The 19716-nt window shown below is 30.3% G+C and overlaps 1 protein-coding gene across 3 annotated transcripts in view; it reads left to right on the plus strand.

Annotated features, from left to right (window-relative positions):
* LOC129919106 (mucin-17) overlaps positions 1 to 18440 on the plus strand; it is a 28910-nt gene extending 10470 nt beyond the window's left edge. For 2 of the 3 annotated variants that reach the window (XM_055999951.1, XM_055999953.1), the window contains exons 2-4: positions 14720 to 14959; positions 15027 to 15302; positions 15362 to 18440. In XM_055999951.1, the coding sequence (XP_055855926.1) occupies positions 14902 to 14959; positions 15027 to 15302; positions 15362 to 18405 (3378 nt within the window). In that variant the 5' untranslated portion in view covers positions 14720 to 14901 and the 3' untranslated portion in view covers positions 18406 to 18440. Of the gene's footprint in view, positions 1 to 9194; positions 9281 to 14719; positions 14960 to 15026; positions 15303 to 15361 lie in introns of those variants that run through there. The other variant, XM_055999952.1, reaches the window with a different exon arrangement.
* Positions 18441 to 19716: the final 1276 nt, after the last annotated feature.

The raw sequence follows: 19716 nt of genomic DNA on the forward strand, positions 1-19716 counted from the left end.
CCCTGTTATTAATATAGAAATATAGAATCCTCTTTCGTATCTCTTTTGAAAACTAGTGAAGAATAAGCAAATTTTATCTACTTTGTTTCTTCGAAACAGCAGGGCTTCAAAAATTCTAATATTCTGCAACTAACTCACAGAGTGGTAGGCCTTGTATAATATGTAATAAAAATTGCACGACTAACTGACACGTATTTATATACATGCTCTGCTCTTGGAACTCAAGTTGCTTAACTTCTTAAAGCTTTTTGTTTTTCTATGAACATTTTGTATATTTTGTATGTTCCAAGAATTAAAATAAACAGAGACGGATATAATACTGAAATTCTGAATCTCAAAAATCCAGAATATCAGAAACCTAGGTTCCCGAAACCGAAAATAGCGAACACGCAAAATGCGTAGATTTAAAGTTTTTTAGCGTTTTTTTATTTTGTGTTTTTCGGATTCTAGGTTTGCGAGGTTTTGGATTTTCGGGATTTTCGAACATAAACTTTTAATGAAATTCTATTATCTGCGAAGTTGATAGGGGGCGATCAGGCCCATTTTACAAGTCGTTCATTAACTTACTTCACGACTTCTGTCTCTTAAAGGCACCATTATCAATTTCATGCAATGCACATAGGAGTATTCTGATCGAAAAGCTGGACAAAATTTTGAATTAAATTTTTTACAAAGCGGATGGTAAATAAACATGGGCTCATATGATGCACTTCTTTTTTTTTTTTTTTTTTTGTGGTGTGACAAAACAAGTTCAAAGGCAGCTGTTTATTTTCTGGATTTTTTTGTGAGCGAGTGTGCTTTTAAACATAAAATTTTCAAATGAAAAATACAATTGCAGGTATTGAATAATAAATTAAAGAGTAGTAATGGAAATATTAAATGTTTTTTGTTCAATTAAATGACAGTTGGAAAAGAGTCTGTAACATATAGATATTTTTATTGCTTTTTTTTAAAGTCTAATTACTTTGTTATAGTATACCCTACTATTCTGCTTCGATACATAGAATTATGATAACTTTGACTATTCTTTTAATTTAATATCAAAAATTTGGGTGCTAAATTTTGCGATTAACAAAATAATTTGCGAATGAAATTTTCACTTTTAGTAAAAATCACTCATACGCCCTACGTGTCTTTTTCTTCCTGGTTGTTAACATTTTCCAGAAATTTTTTTATTGAAATTAATGCATTTGGATTCACTAAGTTTAAAAATCACAATGGTTCCTTTCTAAAAGCTCTATTATTTTAGATATTATAATTTTTCACATTTTGGGTGTATGAAATTTCATACAATTTTGTTTAGTTTTTCTTATATCACAAGCGTTTTTAAAGTTTTTCAACTTATTTACATAAAACCGCCTTTCATTGCATGGATAATAGTTTCTATCAATAATAAATTGTTTTACTTCAAAAAATAATTTTGTCCAGGTTTTTGATCGAAATACTCCTATGTGCGCAACGTCATGCATAGCATTTAACCAGCGGACAAGCAAGACAGTTCCAACGATACCACATTTGTGAAATTACGATAAGTATTTTAGAATCAATGATGCCACAAACGATAATAATTTGGCAGGACAAACGAAGTAGGTATTCTAGTTTTTTTTTTTATGTGGTTTTGCAACTATAAGCAAAGTTTAATGTACAGGTGAAAGTACGAGCATCTTGTGGTGTTCAGAAAATGATGAAGAAGTGCAGAAGATCTATTATTTGACTATATTTTTAGAGCCCACAATCCCTTTTTCCTTGAATAGGATTTTACTGGTCTAGTTGCTCTTTATGGAAGTGGTAATAAGTTCTGCTTATATAATTTTAGTTTCCGTTCGAAAATTCGACATTTTTCGTAGATAAGAAATAATTATGGCTTTTTTCTTAATTGCTCAAAGCAAGGCCGTATTGATTCAGAATTTTGATCAAGCATTAAATTTTACTAAAAATGACTCTTTCATGATGAATGCATCAATAACTCATTCAAAATTCACTGAGCGTATTTTAAGACTAACCTCTAGAGGTCACTTTGTTTGTTCAACATAAGCATTTCAAAGAAAAGTTACATCGCCTTAATTTTGCAAACGAAATGAATGACCTTCAAAACATCTTCTATTAAGGTTGATAAAACTGACACCTATCTATAGTGTATACGTAATCTTTTTGTTTTTATTTACAACTAAACCAGTTCAATCGACAAAAAACACTGTCGTTAATAGGAAAATCAAGTTCGATAGTTTTGAATTTATTAGTTTATTGGAAAAAAAAAAAATAACAAAAGATTTTAAAAATAAAAAACATAATTTGTCTAACTTATAAGTCTGTATACAATCAAGTTATCATTAATATTTATCTTTTTTTTTTTTGTAAATTTATGTAAATCTTACCAAAAACTTTAATAAACTTGAATATTTTATGAGAATAGTATTCATTAAAAAAAATAGAGTTTTAGACTTTTGCAAACATTCTACAATATTTTTACAATATTTTTCAAACTTATAAATTCACAAAATTAGAGTCCATTTATTTTATTCATTCAAGTTTATAAAGATTTTATTTAAACTATAATCTATGTAAATCTATAAATAAAATCTTGTATTCCTTTAAAAGGGATTTTTCCAATCAAAACAAACTTGTAAATCACTTAAAGCTATAAAACAAGTAAATGTATTTTCTATTCTTACAAAGATGATTTCTATAGATCTTGTGCTTGTATTAGAGTCATTGTTATAAGTTAAGTAGTTTTTTTTTAATTAATTTTAATTTATTATTATAAATTATCTCACAATAATTTACTGATACGCAAATTATTTTTAAATAAGTTGTTTATATACAACGACTGAAACATTTGGATGTTACTTTATATAAAAAAAAAAATCACATTCCACGATGAATTTTAAAAAGTCTAAAGCTTTTGATCAAGGCTTGAATTAACAATATTTGTTTACTGAGAATAAAACATTGAGTAACAACTTGTCACATGTCTTAAATCAATCTATTATTATGGCGATTGTATTGGTATTTTTCCGATTTTTAAGATTGCATTGCTGAATGTTGATTTTTTTTCGCACACTAATTCGTTATAACTTATAGTATAAAGTCAAGCTTGTATATTTTACTCAACCAACCAACCAACCAACGATGAGAAATCATTAACGCTAGGAAATTCCTTTCATTAATTAAAAATATATTATTGATGTCGCATGGTTAGCTTTAAAGTAGTGTCTAAGGGGTAGATCGGGGATTGCGATTAATGTGACGTCATTGATTAATTATGGTAATCGACATAATACGAATTATTTTGCAGTGACTGCAATATGTGGTCATCATAATGATGATTATAAACCATTGACACCCAATATTCATAGTATCCGTTTTACGATATTGGCCAGCTGCTGGCTGGGCTGTCGTCTCATAGTTGCATAACTCGAATATATTATTTTTAGGAAAACCTGTGACGAATTTCTGTTTTTTTTTAACAATTTTTGGCGAATTTGTATAAACAATTGGAATTGTAATATCAAGTAGTAACTTATATATAAAAAAAAAACAAACTTCAAGAAATTTTTTTTTGAAAGCTGTAGTAAGGGCATTTGAAAATTATAAAGAATTTAAAGTGCAATAAGTACAAATCAAATGGTTGGTACTAAGCAGGGGCGTACACTCCCTTGGGGCAAGCGAGGCGGCGCCCCGGGGCCCCCGACCGAATCCAGGGCCCCCACTGGAGACAATGCAGATAATATAATATATTGATTTAAAAAAAAGGTTACCCCAACAAAATAAACTGCTATTTTCAAAGAAAAATTATAATAATCTTAGGGCTCCAAAAAATATTACTTGAAAAATCTTTGCAACCACAAATAATACATTAGAGGCCCTAAAAAAGCAAAAAAAGTTTTGTTAATGGCATACCAAATATTACTCAAGTCAATACATTATGGGCCCCAAAAAAGCAAACAACTTCAGGTCAGGGGCCCCAAAAGCCTTTACTTCAGGGCCCCCAAAAAATTAAATTTAAAAAAAAAAATAGTTTTTTACTAAATTATTACTAAATATTACTTTAGGAGCCCCAAAAAAATATGACTTCGGGGCTCCAAAAATATTATATGAAGGGTCCCAAAAAATAATTTTTCAGGAGCCCCGTTAGTTGAAAGGCAATCAAATATTAATTGGGGGCCCCAAACTCTATTACTAAGGAGCCCAAAAATATTCACCAAATTTTTTGATGGCATGACAAATAATATTATTTGAGGATCATCAAAACCTTTTACTTCAGTGGTTCAAAACAATCAAATGTAAAATTAAATATCAATTCAGGGGCCCCAACACAAATACATCAGGGCCCAAAATAAAAACATTACGTTATTGGTTGCATTCAGAATATTACTTCGGAACAGAGGCCCCAATACCAATAATATTTTAGGGGCCTCTAAGCACTTAATTTTGAGGCCCCAAAAATAATTTTTCAGGGGCCTCAAAAGAAATAAACTATGTTTGATGATAGAAAATCAGATGTGTACATATTACTTCAGAACAGAGGCCCCAAGAACTATTAATTCTAAGCTATACAAATTTTTATTTTAGAGGTCTCTAAATATTTAATTTTTGGGGCCCCTATTTCAAGTATTTACTACTTTTATGATAGACATTTTAAGTAAGTATAGCAAAGTGCATAACGAACATATTAAACCTAAAAATAAATAAGCCATACAAAAAAAATGTATGGCGTATACTTACTTTTTTTTTGTATCTAAGGGGCCCCCAAATATCAAAGGGGCCCAAACTTTAGTCTTGCCTCGGGGCCCCGGCGACTCAACGTACGCCACTGGTACTAAGATAGAAACAAAATTATGGAAAAAATTGTAAATCCTTGGAAGCGCTCTAAAAAATATTTGTTTGAATGTTGTAAAGAAATTTCTAATGGAGATAAAAAAACAAAATTTGAAGAAAATTCATCTACTTGATTGATTTTTCAAAAAAAAAAAAATAATTTTTTAGAAAAACCAAAACTGTTTTTTTTTTTTTTGGAAAATTTTGTTTAAATTCAATTTATCGTTAACAACGGTTCAAAAAATACTTGTTTGTATTTCAAAAAGTAGGTTTTATTTGTGACATTATAGATTTTCTTACTTAACCCTTTCGGACCCATCGTTACTCTCATGTAACATATTTTTAAAAATTCGTAAAAAATATTAAATTAAATAATTTTTTAGGTTTCGATGGCTTATTTGAAAGATAATAATGCCTGGTTACTGGATTATTACAAAAAGTTAGTCAAATATTATACCTTTATTTTTTTTTTATCGAAAAAGGGACTGAAATTCACATTTTTTCTCTTTTTTTGTAAAAAAAAATTTTTTATATATGGTCATAATTTTGAAAAAAAGATTTAAAAAATGTTAATGCAGAAATTGTTTAGTTTTTTGGCTTAGAAGAAGTAGCATACATTATAGTTTCATAAAAAGTTATTTTCTCAGTTGTCCGATTTTGTTTGTTGGTCATAGGCAGTGCATGTTACTTACATGTAAAATGAGAGTAACACATTAGTTTTGCTATTTATTATTTTGGAAAATAACTTTTTGCTATTCATATTTCTTAGTTGTGATGTCTTCGACACGATAATACTGAAAAAACATTTTTTAATATTGATTTTCTTAGCTTGGGTTCAAAAGGGTTTTAACAAAATCTTCAGGTCCATTTTTACTTGAAAAGATGCATACCTACCGTCAAAAAGTAATCCAGAGGTCTGTGTTCCATTCCCAGCCTCCACCACTTATGTAATTCTAGTCAGTTCGAATGTGCTGAAGTCAGTCGTGGCAGAAGTTAGTCGTTTGAAAACTTGACACAGGTTACTAATATATTAAAAAAAAAAAAAAAGATTTTAGTCCGAAACCCTCAAAATAGTAAGAATTGTGTCAAATATTATGTTTTTTTTTTAATATTGAACAGATTTTGTATTTCTCACTGAATTTTAAAAGTTTGTAATTTTGTATGTAATTTTTGCAGAAAATTTCTTTAAATGAGTTACGAACAGAATTTTATTTTTTCAAAGCAAATGCTCAAAGTGAAAATAAATATTTTACTTAGTAAGAAAAATAATGAGTAAGCTGCATTCGGTTATTTTTGTTAGTATCAATTAGTAGGTATTAAAATTAAGAAAAAAAAAAAATATTTGCGTTTATTGGAAACTTGTCTGAATATAAAGTGAGTTATAATGGAATTGCCCAAACTGCCTCTGTCGCTAAACAAAAATGCGCACATTCCTTCCACTTGACTACTTTGCCTTAAGGCTCCCACGCTGCGCTGGCCTGATAAACTTAATTGAAAATGAAAATGAAAGAACGCGCTTCTTGCTTATCTATATTACGTAGGTACTTGCCGTTACATGTATTGAGTACCATTAACATACCATAGTCTAGTCATTCATAACGATGACAAATACGACATACTGCATTACGACTGCATACCGATGACGAATATTCTAGTCTGTTTACAGGTTTTTAGTTTTTTTTTTTAGTTAAATTGCAATTATATGTAAGTAATTTTTTTAAATAATTTATGGCGCCCAAAAAATAAATATTTATTGCAACAAAAAAAATTTTAATGAGAGATCAGAAATAAATCTCAACCTTTTGAAAGGTTCCATAATAACTCTTATTTGTCGTCATTTTCAATAAAGGTCATATAATAACCTTTATTTTTAAAAAAGAAAAATTTCGGTCAAGGTCTGAGAGAAACCTTTATTTTGTATATTTTTATGTTTCGGTCAATCGCTGAGAGAAAAAAATAAATCTCATCTGCAAATGTATCAATTCCTAGAGACATGGAAGCGGTGCCGTATGAAAGCTTATATTCTCAGCTACCCGATAGTTGTATAATCGGGTTGTTGGATTTTTTTCAAAATTCCGAGAAAATCGAGTTTGAAAGTTGGGGTAAATTTTTTTTTCGAAAAATCCCCGAATCTTTGAACGCTCCTGAAAGCTAAACCGCTTGAGAGCAATTTTTGGGATTGATGCCAAATGATTGCTTGTGTCATGGGCCTACGCTTTGCACATTGTCAGATTAAAAAAAAATGATATTCCATGTTAAACCGCCACATCATGCCTATTTTTTCAGAATCGGGCTTAACTTTTATTTTACCTTTAAGTTCTCCCAGTTTGAGAACGCGTGCACCTACAGGGATGGGAGTTGTACCCAAATGTAGATTAGAGTCCCCGCTACCTTTTGACATTAAAAAATTTGTTTTCATTTTTTTTTTTCAAAATTCCGAGATATAGCCGTTTAAAGTTGGGCGGGCGAAAACGCTTCTGGAAGCTGAACGCTTTGACCTAGATATTAGAACATCGGTCTCCTGAAATATTCGAAATTGCATTGGTTGTGCTTGTCGTCCCAGCGACTCAAATCACAGTGGAAAACACATTTTCGTCTTTAGATTTTACTTTAAACGAAAAGAGATATAATCTTGGGTGTAACGAACTTTGAGAGTCTATTTAGTTCATACATTATTTAATACATAAACTTAGAAAAAACATTCTTTTCATATTTATTTTTGCAATATAAAGACATTACTGACATATTCGACATTTTCCTTTGAAATGACTATTTTTGATTTATTTTCAGCGAAAACGGTTAAAGGTTGACCTTATCCATTTATTTTTTTGTAAAAATCTCAACCATTGAGAGATATTTAAAAAAATAAAAAATAAATCTGAACCGATAACCTTTATTTTTGATTTTTAAAAATAAATCTCAAACCTTAACCGAAACTATTTAAAGTAATGTGGTAACTCTCAGAGAGAAACCGATTGAAAATAAAGGTTGACTGTTATTTCTGGTCTCTGATTTAAATATTCTTTGTATTTTTTTTTTTTTTTTTTCTTAATAAAAATGTTGGTATTTGTGAAGTTTGGCATCCGTTTTTCTAGATTTTGTCATGTTTTTTTATTAAATAAAGTGCTGACATACTGGAATTGCAAGTCTTCACTCTTAATAAACCAATTAATAATTTTGTTGGTTAAAGTGAGATTTAAAAAAGCCTTTATGTTAATCAGCAAAACCTAGTATTTTATAGGTATAAAAATATATGCCATTTGAAAAAATGGGGAAAAAAATTGAAACTCCTTCTTCATAGATTTTCTTAAAAAAACATTTTTAAAGTTTTTTTTTGCCAATGTTTTGTCAGCTCCTTGAATACCTCCAAGAACGGAATGCTGGTAGAAATAGGTATCAAACATCTTAACTTTTTCCAGTTGACCATATATGTAAATTGTTAAATTGTATGAATTGGGTTAACAATTTCGCTATCTGAATTTTCATCTGGGCTATATCATTTTTTGGGTTAACAAAAATTCTATCTGGCCAATCTTCACCCGTTTCGTCTCTTCAATTTCTAAAACTCAAAATGCGTATTAATTTTAGTCTTTTGTTAACAAAATCTCTGAAAGATCTAAAATCTAGATCATTAACACAATACAAAAATGATATTGTAAATCAAGCTTAGCTCTCATCATTTTTAATATATAAATTTTATCTTCCATTGCTTATTTTTAATTATTTAAAATAACCTACTATAGATAACGTAAATATGATAATAATATGGTAGCTCAATTTTTTTAATCTGATGCCTGCTTTAGTAACTACAACTAATAGGTTGTTTTAATTATAATTATTATTGGTTGAATGAGGCCCCCATAAGAACCAATTAATTTTGATGTAGCTAATTTTTTCCGTGTACCTATCTCCTGCAATATTTACAGAGACAAACTTTTATTTATATCTATCTATCTTTTTTTTGCATATAAACACATTTTGATTGTTGATTTTTTTTTTTTTTTGCAGCTAAATTCATATTTGACCTTGTTATTAATTAAAATCAGTTATGTTTTTACTTATTTTTAAACAAAAATAGAAAAAAAAAATATCTAAAACACGGGAGTTCGAAATGTGCTGCGTGATGTGATCTGTTTGTAATTTTTTTTTTTGCTGTTTTTTTTTTTTATTTTTTGATAATGATAAGATAGTAAATATCAAGAGCTTTGATAAAATAAATAAAAGGCCAGAAGAAAAGCATGTAATCAACAACAACACCAGCAGCAAAAAAAAAAGCTACTAGCATGAACGTACCTTTTCCTTGGTTAGTCTAACGCGAATCGGCTAGCAGAAACGTGTCGGATTTCAATTAGAAAAAAAAAAAGATATTGTATATTATTAAGCGTTGAGGAGAAAAATAAAAGTTAAGACGAATATAAAAGTGCATCTTTTCAAGAAGAAGAAGCAAACAAAAAAAAAAAAGGTGTGGTCAAATGATAATTTTTTTTTCTCGCGAAAAGGTTTAAAATTCATCAATAAAATAAGCAAGACTTGAATTTGCATAGTCAGTTTATTTGAATTTTATAAAAAGTGACTATTTTTACTCTCTTAAATTTCGACAGACACAAATTTAAGAGAAAAGTCAAATAAGTTGATATAAAAATAGGGTCCAATGGGTCCATAGGTCTCAAAAAAAAATGTGAAAATTTGGTTTCTAAGGTTTTGCAAGTTGAATAAAAAAAAAATATGTTAAAACTTGAGGGCCTACATTTGTAAAACCTAGCCATTGAAGAAAGTTGTACTAAATTTTTGAACCCACTACTAACCTGAGTGTCTATTATGGCTCAAGTTCTTGAAATGTAAAACATTTTAACCCTAGTTCAAGTGTCATAAAAAAATGTTCACATTAAAAAAAAAAAATGGCATGAAAAAAGGTTTACAATTTTTCGATAAAATTGACGTAAAAAAATGATCGAATCAAACAAATTAAAGAGAACGCGTTCTCTATAAAAAAAAAAAGAGCGGTAAGGGGAGATGAGATGAAAACCCCTTAACTACTAGTATAGATATTTTAAAAAAAAAATGTTAGGTACATAAAAAATCAATTTCTCTAGTCTGGTGTATATTTATTTTCTTAGAGCAAATAGATAAGAACATTAAAGGAATGTCGATTTTGTTATGTGTGGAAAAAAAAAATAGAAAACTATTTTATTATGTAATTTTTTATTATGAACGTGTGTTATGTGTTATAAATACTTTAGACGAAGTACAGAAAGAATCAAGGTATTTTAACCTTGAATTTATAAAAATAAAAACTTGACAATTTTTAATCAATTTTACCTTGAATTTTACACAACAAAGTTAAAAGGGAATAATATGTACACTTGAATTTTTGAAACTGATAAATTTATCGAAATACATATCTACGCAGGTTAGTTAAAATTGATCAAAAATTGTATTAATTGATGTACACAAAAATATTTAATGAGATAATTATTCTTTAAGAACTTTAACAGCATGAACGATGTTTAATTAGAATGCAATAAGTTTTTAAACAGCCCAAAATTAAAAAATTTAAACTTTCTTCGTTTTAATTACGAATAAATATAACTTAAGACGAAAATAATAACAAAAACCATAAATAAAAGGGAAGGGAGAGAGTGGAAAAATACACATGGGAGTCATTGATTTCAAATAACGAGACAGATAAACAAACAATATTGTTGATTATTTGATTTGAAAACAAAGACTATGTGAGCTTATACTGATCATTCATTGATGATCGATTTCACTGAATAAGCAAAATATTTAAAAACCCCCCACACACGAGTTGAGTACAATACAATACTGTCTTTAGATTGATGGAAGATCTTATTATTTATAAATTTTTTGTTTAAGAAGGATTTTGGAGACACTGATCATGGAGCGATTGATCTATGTTCGATTACTTTATTCAAGCTAAATTTTAAGGGCCACAAATTTAAAAAAAAAAACTGGTCTCACAGAAATCACGGACGAAGCACTTGTTCGATTTTTTGTGAAAATATCAGGAAATATTACTCAAATCAGTTTATACGTTTAGTAGAGTAACTAAAGCAAATTATTAGGGAACCCGGCCGAACAGCTCTGATTTTGACGATTTTTTTTTTCAAACGTAAAATACTTTAAAGTCTATAGATTAAAAATTGCCGGTGTTGCCGTATTGTTTTTTAAAATTAAAATTAAATTTTTTTAACAAAACCATTTTTTTGCTTAAATTTCATAAAACAAATGATAGCAAAAGATTCTCTAGGTAATTTAAGGAAAATATATAAAAGGCAGTAAGGGACAATCTTCCATCGTTTAAGCGATAAATGCAATTTTCTAACATTCTAAACACAAAAAAAATATTTTGAAAACAACGGCAACACCTACAATATTTTAAAATACATTTTTAAAAAGCCAGAAGCTCATTCTTATCTTATAAATTTAAATCCACTAAATTTGATCAAGACTTTTTGAAAAAATGGTCCTCAAACTCAGAATTAAAAAAAAAAATGTTATTAGAAAAATTTAAAATGACTTTTTTACAAACATTTTCTAATAAAATATGAATTTATTTAAAAAAAAATTTTGGCCATAAATATTATCAGTTGAATTTCGAAGCAAAAAAGGTAAAATATATCACACTTTTGAAAAAAAAAAAATGAAAAATTACTTCAATTTCAATGGTTTTTATTATCAAACACAAAAAAAATATTTTGAAAACAACGGCAACACCTACAATATTTTAAAATACATTTTTAAAAAGCCAGAAGCTCATTCTTATCTTATAAATTTAAATCCACTAAATTTGATCAAGACTTTTTGAAAAAATGGTCCTCAAACTCAGAATTAAAAAAAAAAATGTTATTAGAAAAATTTAAAATGACTTTTTTACAAACATTTTCTAATAAAATATGAATTTATTTAAAAAAAAATTTTGGCCATAAATATTATCAGTTGAATTTCGAAGCAAAAAAGGTAAAATATATCACACTTTTGAAAAAAAAAAATGAAAAATTACTTCAATTTCAATGGTTTTTATTATTAAAGCTGAATTTTTGCATTGAAATAATTAATTATCTCAAAGACTATGGTAAATAAGAACTTTAAATTTTTGCTATTTAACTTTCAACAGTAAGGGTTATTAAATGAATAAAAAATAATTTTATGTTTAGATGTTGAACTTTAAAAAAAAATAAGTTACATTTTTTTTCAAAACTTTTATTAAAAAACGTTCTTCGAAAATGAAATACTTTTTAATTTTTTTCATAAACCGTAATACATATTGACATTTCCTTTTATAATTTGAAATCATAATAAATGCGGCCAAAAAAATTTGAAAATAAATGCATTTTATATTACGACCAAGTTTAAAAAACGACATGTTAAAATTTTTTCAATAATTTTTTTTTCAAAAATCTGAGTTCAATTACCATTCTTTCAAAAGCCGTTCATTCAATTAACTTAATTTTAATTTTACATATATGACTAAGCTTCTAGCTTTTAAAAAATGTATACTTGAATATTGTAGGTGTTGCCGTTCTGTTCAAATATTTTTTTTTTTGTTTGAAGTCAATTAATAAGAAAATTGCATCTATCGCTTGAACTATGGAAGATTGTCCCTCACTCCTATATATTTTTTTTCCTTGAATTTCCTAGACAATCTTTTGGCATTCAATTAAATTTCAAAAATCAAAACGGCAACACCGGCAATTTTTAATCTATAGACTTTAAAATATTTTTAATTACCGACGTTTGAAAAAAAAGATCATCAAAATCTAAGCTGTTCGGCCGGGTTCCCTAATATTGCCAATTTTTGAGCTTTAGTTACTCCACTAGTTGTTTATTGTTTATTGTTAATTTAAAAACCTAAAATAAGCTTAATCGCCAGTTAACGAAGTCATAAAAAAATCAAAAATTTAAAAGAAACTTGGGTGAAACCGAAAGAGTGAAGGCAAACGTCACCAGCTTGCGAGGTTTAACTTTTTTTTACTTTGGCAGCGATGGTGTCAGTATGACCAGTGCTTGAACATGGTCTTAAACCATTTTCAACTTTTATAAAAATATATCGCCTCTCTTCTCATTGCGATCCTTGTAACTATAAAAGTAAGCTTAGGACTCGTAAAGAAATTTCACTGCATATTATGACAAGGAAAAACATTTTGTCCCATATTTTCGTTTTTTTGAGTGTTTGTAAAAGGGCCAGTTATAGCTAGCAATGGTTTTTGACAAGTCAGTTATAGATCTCATTGAAAAATTCCTATCAGTGGAAAGCCCTGCCAATGAAAATAAAACAACTATATATAGACGTTTGAGGCTAGGGGTGATCAGTGAAACAAAAACTAACAGAGAGAACAAAAAGAGAATCGAACACTTTGAGCTTAACTAATGAAAATTAGGGGTTCATTGAAATCAGTGTAATGAAAAGAAATCAGAGAAATGAAAGGAAAGTAACTCGAATTTCTTAAAGTTAAACTACAGCAGCACTGCAAAATAAAAATTCCATTTATTTCAGCCAAGTACTTTGAAAAATTATTCGACTTTTTAGAACTATGTACATCATATGGGTATTTATAAAAATTACTTTATTTATTTTTTTGTAAAAATACATAAAAATGTTAAAAAATATAGCAAATTCAAACTCAGTTTGCAGTAAAATTTTAAAAAGCGCTGAAAAATTGTGAGCTTAAGGGAGCAAAAAATAAGATCCTTTAATTTGTTTCTTTAAATCCGTTGAATAAAATTAAACGATGTCTTAATGGATTCAATTGAAATATCAAATGCACATTGAATTTTGATTTATCAAAAAGCCAACAAACCCATTTTTTTCCTGGATTTTCAAATTCAGTAACTCTACCCTAAATTTTCTGTTCGATTTAGTTCCTGAAATATTGGTGAACAAAGACAAAACTGCTCTTTTCTATTGAAAATCGAATTTTTCAACGCGAAGTTTTCAAATTAGAACCTAAAAAACAATAAATTGAAGCTAAATATTTAAGTTATCAAGTCCATTATGTAGTTAACGGCATTTCCATATTCACAAATAAAGAAAATGTACATTTGCATTTTTTTGCTCGTCTAAAAACGCATATTTAGGTAGACTTTTGACCAAATAATGGTTTTGGAGTAAAATATTCCACAAATTGACTCTGTTTAATGAAAATAAAACAGTTTCAATATGCCAAATTTGGTAACTTAGTTCTTGTTGAAAACTCTTTAAACCTCTTTCGTTTGCATTTTTTTTTTTTGCTCGCTACTGTATAAGTTAAGTAGCTGTAACAGGACCAAAGGTGAAAAAATATAGAGTGCTCCAGAACAGTTTTTGAAAATAAAAACTTTTTTGGAGTCCCTCCATAATCGTTGAATAGTAAGATTTCAATGTTGAACAATATTTATATAAAATTTTTAATGAACAAATTAATACTTTAAAAAGTCATCCCAAGATTTGGATCAGCGATAGAAATTCTACATCAATTTTTAGAGTTAAATTCAAAGGGTCACTATGGCGTATGCGTAACATTATTTTTTTAATAGATTTCTGTAAATTTGATTGTTTTATTTTTGTTTAGTGCGTTGTTGTTGGCAAACATAAATCTAGAATGACGGATTTAATGCATTATTTGTTGAAAAGGAAAAGGTTGTGTCATTTTATAACAGTCATAGAAGTCTGGCTAAGAGTGTCAAAATGCATCTGTTTTAAAAATACTGACTGATATAATCTCGATTCACAGCATAAACTTAAAATCTGTTTTTTTTTTAATATTAAATTCCCAAAAGAATAAACTACCTCATATCATGTGTGCCAGGTGCACTTAAAAATATTTAATACAAATTAATTATAGTTCTTTTAAATAAACAAAAATGATAAAAAAAAACTTTTTTCTTATCTCTATTACAGATATAAGTCAAATAAACAATTCTGCACTCATGCTATAATAATGAAAGAAAGATTCACTATCTTGAATTGAGATTACAAAAACAAACTGGCGCAAAAAGGAGGCCACCACCCAGAAAAGCACAGCAGTTTCAAGATATTATAGTAACATTCTGTTTTTTTTTTTTTTTATTATTAAACTTTCTATGACAATGAAGAATGGTTTTTCCACTATCAATCGATTGCTTGGTAAGCAAAGAGAATGTAAGTCTCAATTTAAAATAAATATTTATTATTATATTAATTAATTTTATTTTTTCTTTACTATCAGCAAGCAACTTATCCAAGTCAACAACAAATCTTAGCGTCACCAAATCCACTGTAAATATCAACGACTCTAGTCAATTACATCAAAATAGGATAACACCTTTACCAATTGCCACAAGCAATGCACCATTTGAGCAAACTTTTCGCATCACAGTCTTGCTGCCTAGAGATCAGCTCTATGTGGCACGACTTGGTGCAAAAGTTCGATTACATAAGCTAATGCAATTGGTTTGTGAGAATAAACAACTCGACGCGGATAAATACGAGTTCCAGCATCCAGGTTAGAAAACTCTTCTCAACCTTAAAAGTTCTTAACCTAATGATGTTTTATTTTTACAGCTGATCCTAGTCAAATTTTTAGTTGTGACCTTACAATCGGAGCTGTAGGACTTTCCGAAATTCGTCTATGTACCAAATCAGAAAATAACAATACACTTCGAGTTGAAGATGTCACATCATCATCCAGGCACAATTCTTTTTCTTCGTCAAAATTTAGCAGAAATTCCAAAAACATATCAAATACCCCGAGTCTGTATAGTTCAATAAACTCACTCAATTCTATGAGTTCATCTGGAATTGATACAACATATCGCAATATTTCACCGGCAACAACTCCAACAAAGCCAATGGCTCCAGTTGTTCCAACTCGGAAAAAACGTTTGGCACCAAGGCCGCCAAGTCAAATTTTAACTGTTGATTCTGATGCTGTTTCGACAAAAACTTTCGAATCAGCAACATCAAATCAGTCTAGTTCAATTATCAAAACAGAATTCGTGTCATCATCGAACAATCTAGATTCAAGATTGGAACAAACTGTTTTAGGCACAAACAACAATAACAATGATTTAAGTAAGAGCAATATATCAATTGACTGCAATGGCAATACCAAAGGAAGTCTACATCAACCCAATGAAGGTTGTATTAATGAGCAATGCCAAGAAACGACTCAGACAAAAATTTTACTCAAAAGTCAAAGCTCATTATGTATTTCAACAAACGATGATACTTCGCCAAATGGCATTGAAAATAATTCAAGTATCAACCAACCCGAGCCATCACCGCGAAGAAAAGTCCAAACGCTACCGAAAAAGTCAGTACCAGTGGCTCCACCAAGATCAACAAAACCTCCAATTGAATTGATTGAAGAAACTCAACCTGAAGATAAAGTGTCCACAGCGCTTTTAATAACTCCTGTGCCTTTGCCCAGGTCAGCTTCAATGGAGAACTTAATTTCAGAACCCATAGTTGACAATTCCAAAAATATAACCAAGATTCATATGAATCCAAGTCCAACACCTGAATCAAATTCGGTCTTACAAACCGAAGAGGTTAAATCAGCTCCTATCGAGCTTGTTGATGAGGAGGTTAAGGAGCCCATTTTAGATGGAAAAGAATCGTGGAAGAGTTCTACGCCAAGTTTAGAATCAAAACACAAGTCATTCATTGAATCAAGCTCTGAAGATGATGAAATGGTCAAGGTTTATGATCTAAGCCTTAGAAAGACTATCGTGAAAAGTTTGTCAAATCATAAGACCTCTGAAGTCATTGAGGTAGCGTCGACAAATAAAGAGTCACATCAACCAAGTTCTCCTGCTGCGGAGAAAAATACTGTCAAATCTCCAGACTTGGTTGATTCATCTGAAAAAAAGGTCATAAAGGATATTCCAGTGGAACCTGAAGTCAAAATTGAGGTCAATTTGTCAATTGCGGAAGCTCAACAGCCTCTTAGCAGTCCTGTTAAAGAGAATCTAGAGTCAAGTGTACCAACCAAGACCCAAGAGCACCAAAACAATACACTTATCGAAGATGAGCCTAGTAAACATATAGAAGAACAACGAATAACAGAGGAAGTAAAAAAAGTAGAGAATATTGATGTCATCAAATGCGAGGAACTTTCACCCAAACCCGCAGAAATCATCGAGAAAATTAAAGAAGTAATATTAGAAACCCTTCCGGTAAAACCAGATTTGCCAAAATTACAAGAAATTCCAAAAACCCCCGAATCAGATACCAAGCTATTGATCACACAACCTGTCGTTGAATTGGAAACACCCAATTCCAAAGTTATTGACAACACGATAACCATCACTAACGGCACTGATGAAACAAACCTTTCTAACAAACAAAAACCATTGCTAACCACATTGGAACGTTTAGGAGGTGATGAAGAGCTAGAAAGCATACCAGACACAGCAATACAATCAACCAAACACAGTTTGGCAGCTCGTAGCTCTTCATTTCTATCGCTGACACAATTCGAATTTAAAAATCAGCGAAATCAAAACACTACCGATGACTATTTCAGTCGACGTCGGTCGTCGAGTGAACTCAGCATTGGTGAATCACCAAGTCTCCAAAGCATTGGAGTCATGAAGTCTATTTTGAATTCACGAAAAAGCAGTTTATGCGGCTCGGATGAATCAAAAACCCCCCCAATTGAATGTGATATCCATCCAATGGAAGAACCATCACCAAAGAGTAAAAATAATATATTTAAAACAAATACAACAATTAAATCGAGTGAAGAGAAAGTCTATCGGTATTCTGGGCCACCGAATATACAATTTTCCACATGGAGTGAACGACCAAAGGTTCAGGTTTCAATAAAAGATGAACAAGACTGCAATTTGGATAAAAATAAGAGCGGCCAAAAGTCACCACCAACAAGTATAGCGGTTAGTAAGCCAGATTTGGTGGTGCTGCAGAGAAATAATATGAATTCCGGTAGAGATTTGGATCTTGTTAGAAATACTCAAAAGGTGACACTGAGAGAGAACAGCATCAGTTCAAACTATTCAAAACCGCAGAATCCAATACCAACTTATACAATTCCAAAGTTTATATTGGGCTCTCGAACGTCTTGGTCTGTTGCAACAGCAGCTTCAGCTGTTTCAAATGGGAACAGCTCGTTAACACAAGATAATCGACCGCCCATCAATCAGAAACCCATATTGCGACCGACTTCGATGACACAACTTAATTCAAGTTCTGTGATCAGACAAACTCCGTCGCCGTCGTCGCCACCGCCACCAGTTTTTGGTCAGGGTACTTTGCGAAAGACCGGTTTTAAGGAAAAAATTGTACCTTTACAAGATACTAATGATACTGATGTCTCAAAACCAATACCCTTTACCCTCAAAAATAACCAAACAAAACCACAAATCACACCAAAAACCTTTATACACAGCAGCTCGCGGACAGAAACACCTGTTTCAGTAGCGGCTGTTCCTCAAGCACCTCCTCCACCACCAATTATTCGAGCAGTTGTGACAAAACAGAGATCACAGATGCCATCATCGTTATCTGTGGATCCTAGAGATCAGTTACTTTCGGCAATACGTAACTTCAAACTGGACGAACTTAAGAATTCAAATATTAAATGAATAATAAATACAATTTAACCGGTTGATACTGTTGATTTGTTTGTTTTTTTTTTTTTTGAAGATTTAAGAACCACACTTGGTTCCGAAATATCCCCATATAACATTACTACTTTATAAGAAAAAATGTATTTACCAGATTATTTTAGCTCTGCGGCGTGTGGAATTGAGCCATCGTATTGTACTTTTTTCATCATCATCGATTCAGGAATTGTGGTGAAGCCATATATTACAAAATAGCGGTTTTCTTTGACCTTAATTTATAGGAAAGGTGAAATTCGCCTTTATCAATTTAAATGTTGGCGATGAAAATTTTAAGGCCTTGGAGTCATTATTAACTTTGACCAAAGGATTGTCTTTTTTCGTAGGGAAAAACCTAGCTCATTAATAGACAGTTTACATCAGTGCTTTGTTTCCATCATCCGAAGTCTTTTGCTCATGACTCCAAGATATTTGATGAATTTTTTTAAGGAGCTTTACTATATTGACACTTTCATCTCCTTGGACAGCGTGATTATTTAGTTGACGAACGTTTGCAATTTCCAGTGCTTAAGCGTTTTTCAATTGCGTTATTTCTGCATTACTGAATTGGGTTGTCATCTAAGAATCCATTTTTTTTGTTTTCAAAAGTATTTTCGTGGAATTTAAAGTTTTCAAGATCTTTGCAGTATGCGTCTCAATTAAGCTTTATTTTTGTTCGGCAGAAATACTAGGTTCTTTTCATTTCTTTTAACTAACTCCACGTAAGGGAATGGGGGAGAGTAAAAGTCGTTGAGGTATAATGACCTTCGAGAGATATTTTTTTCGCTCGACTATATGTTTAATGATTTGATTTAAGGTCATCAAAAGATGATATGAATTCCACTTACACTAGTCACTTATTTGCTATCCAACTTGTTTCCATCGAATCGATAAAGTTATGTATGTTATCAGCAACGATGACGTCATATTGAGCTCCACTATCATTAAAAATTTTAGTATTTTCAAGGACTGGGAGTCACTTTCCTGATTTTGCACATCTCAATGCGACCCGAGATATCTTCCATGAAAGTTTCGTAACCTGGTTGCAATCCTCCTTTTTGTGAATATTTACTGAAATTGTGATTGTTTTCTATTATAGAATCAACATAAAGGTCTCAGTACTGAAAAAAAAATTATTTATCAATAACAAGAAGACCATAATTTGTAGTGTAAATTAAGGCGTTGCAATTATAGTTCGCCCTAGAACTAGGTTGCTGTAAACGCCGCCGATGAAAACCTATGACCTATGACCAAACTGAGAACATGCCAGAGATGGGTCACAAATACTCCTGG

This window comes from Episyrphus balteatus, chromosome 4 (assembly GCF_945859705.1).
Source record: "Episyrphus balteatus chromosome 4, idEpiBalt1.1, whole genome shotgun sequence".
Lineage (NCBI taxonomy): Eukaryota > Metazoa > Arthropoda > Insecta > Diptera > Syrphidae > Episyrphus > Episyrphus balteatus.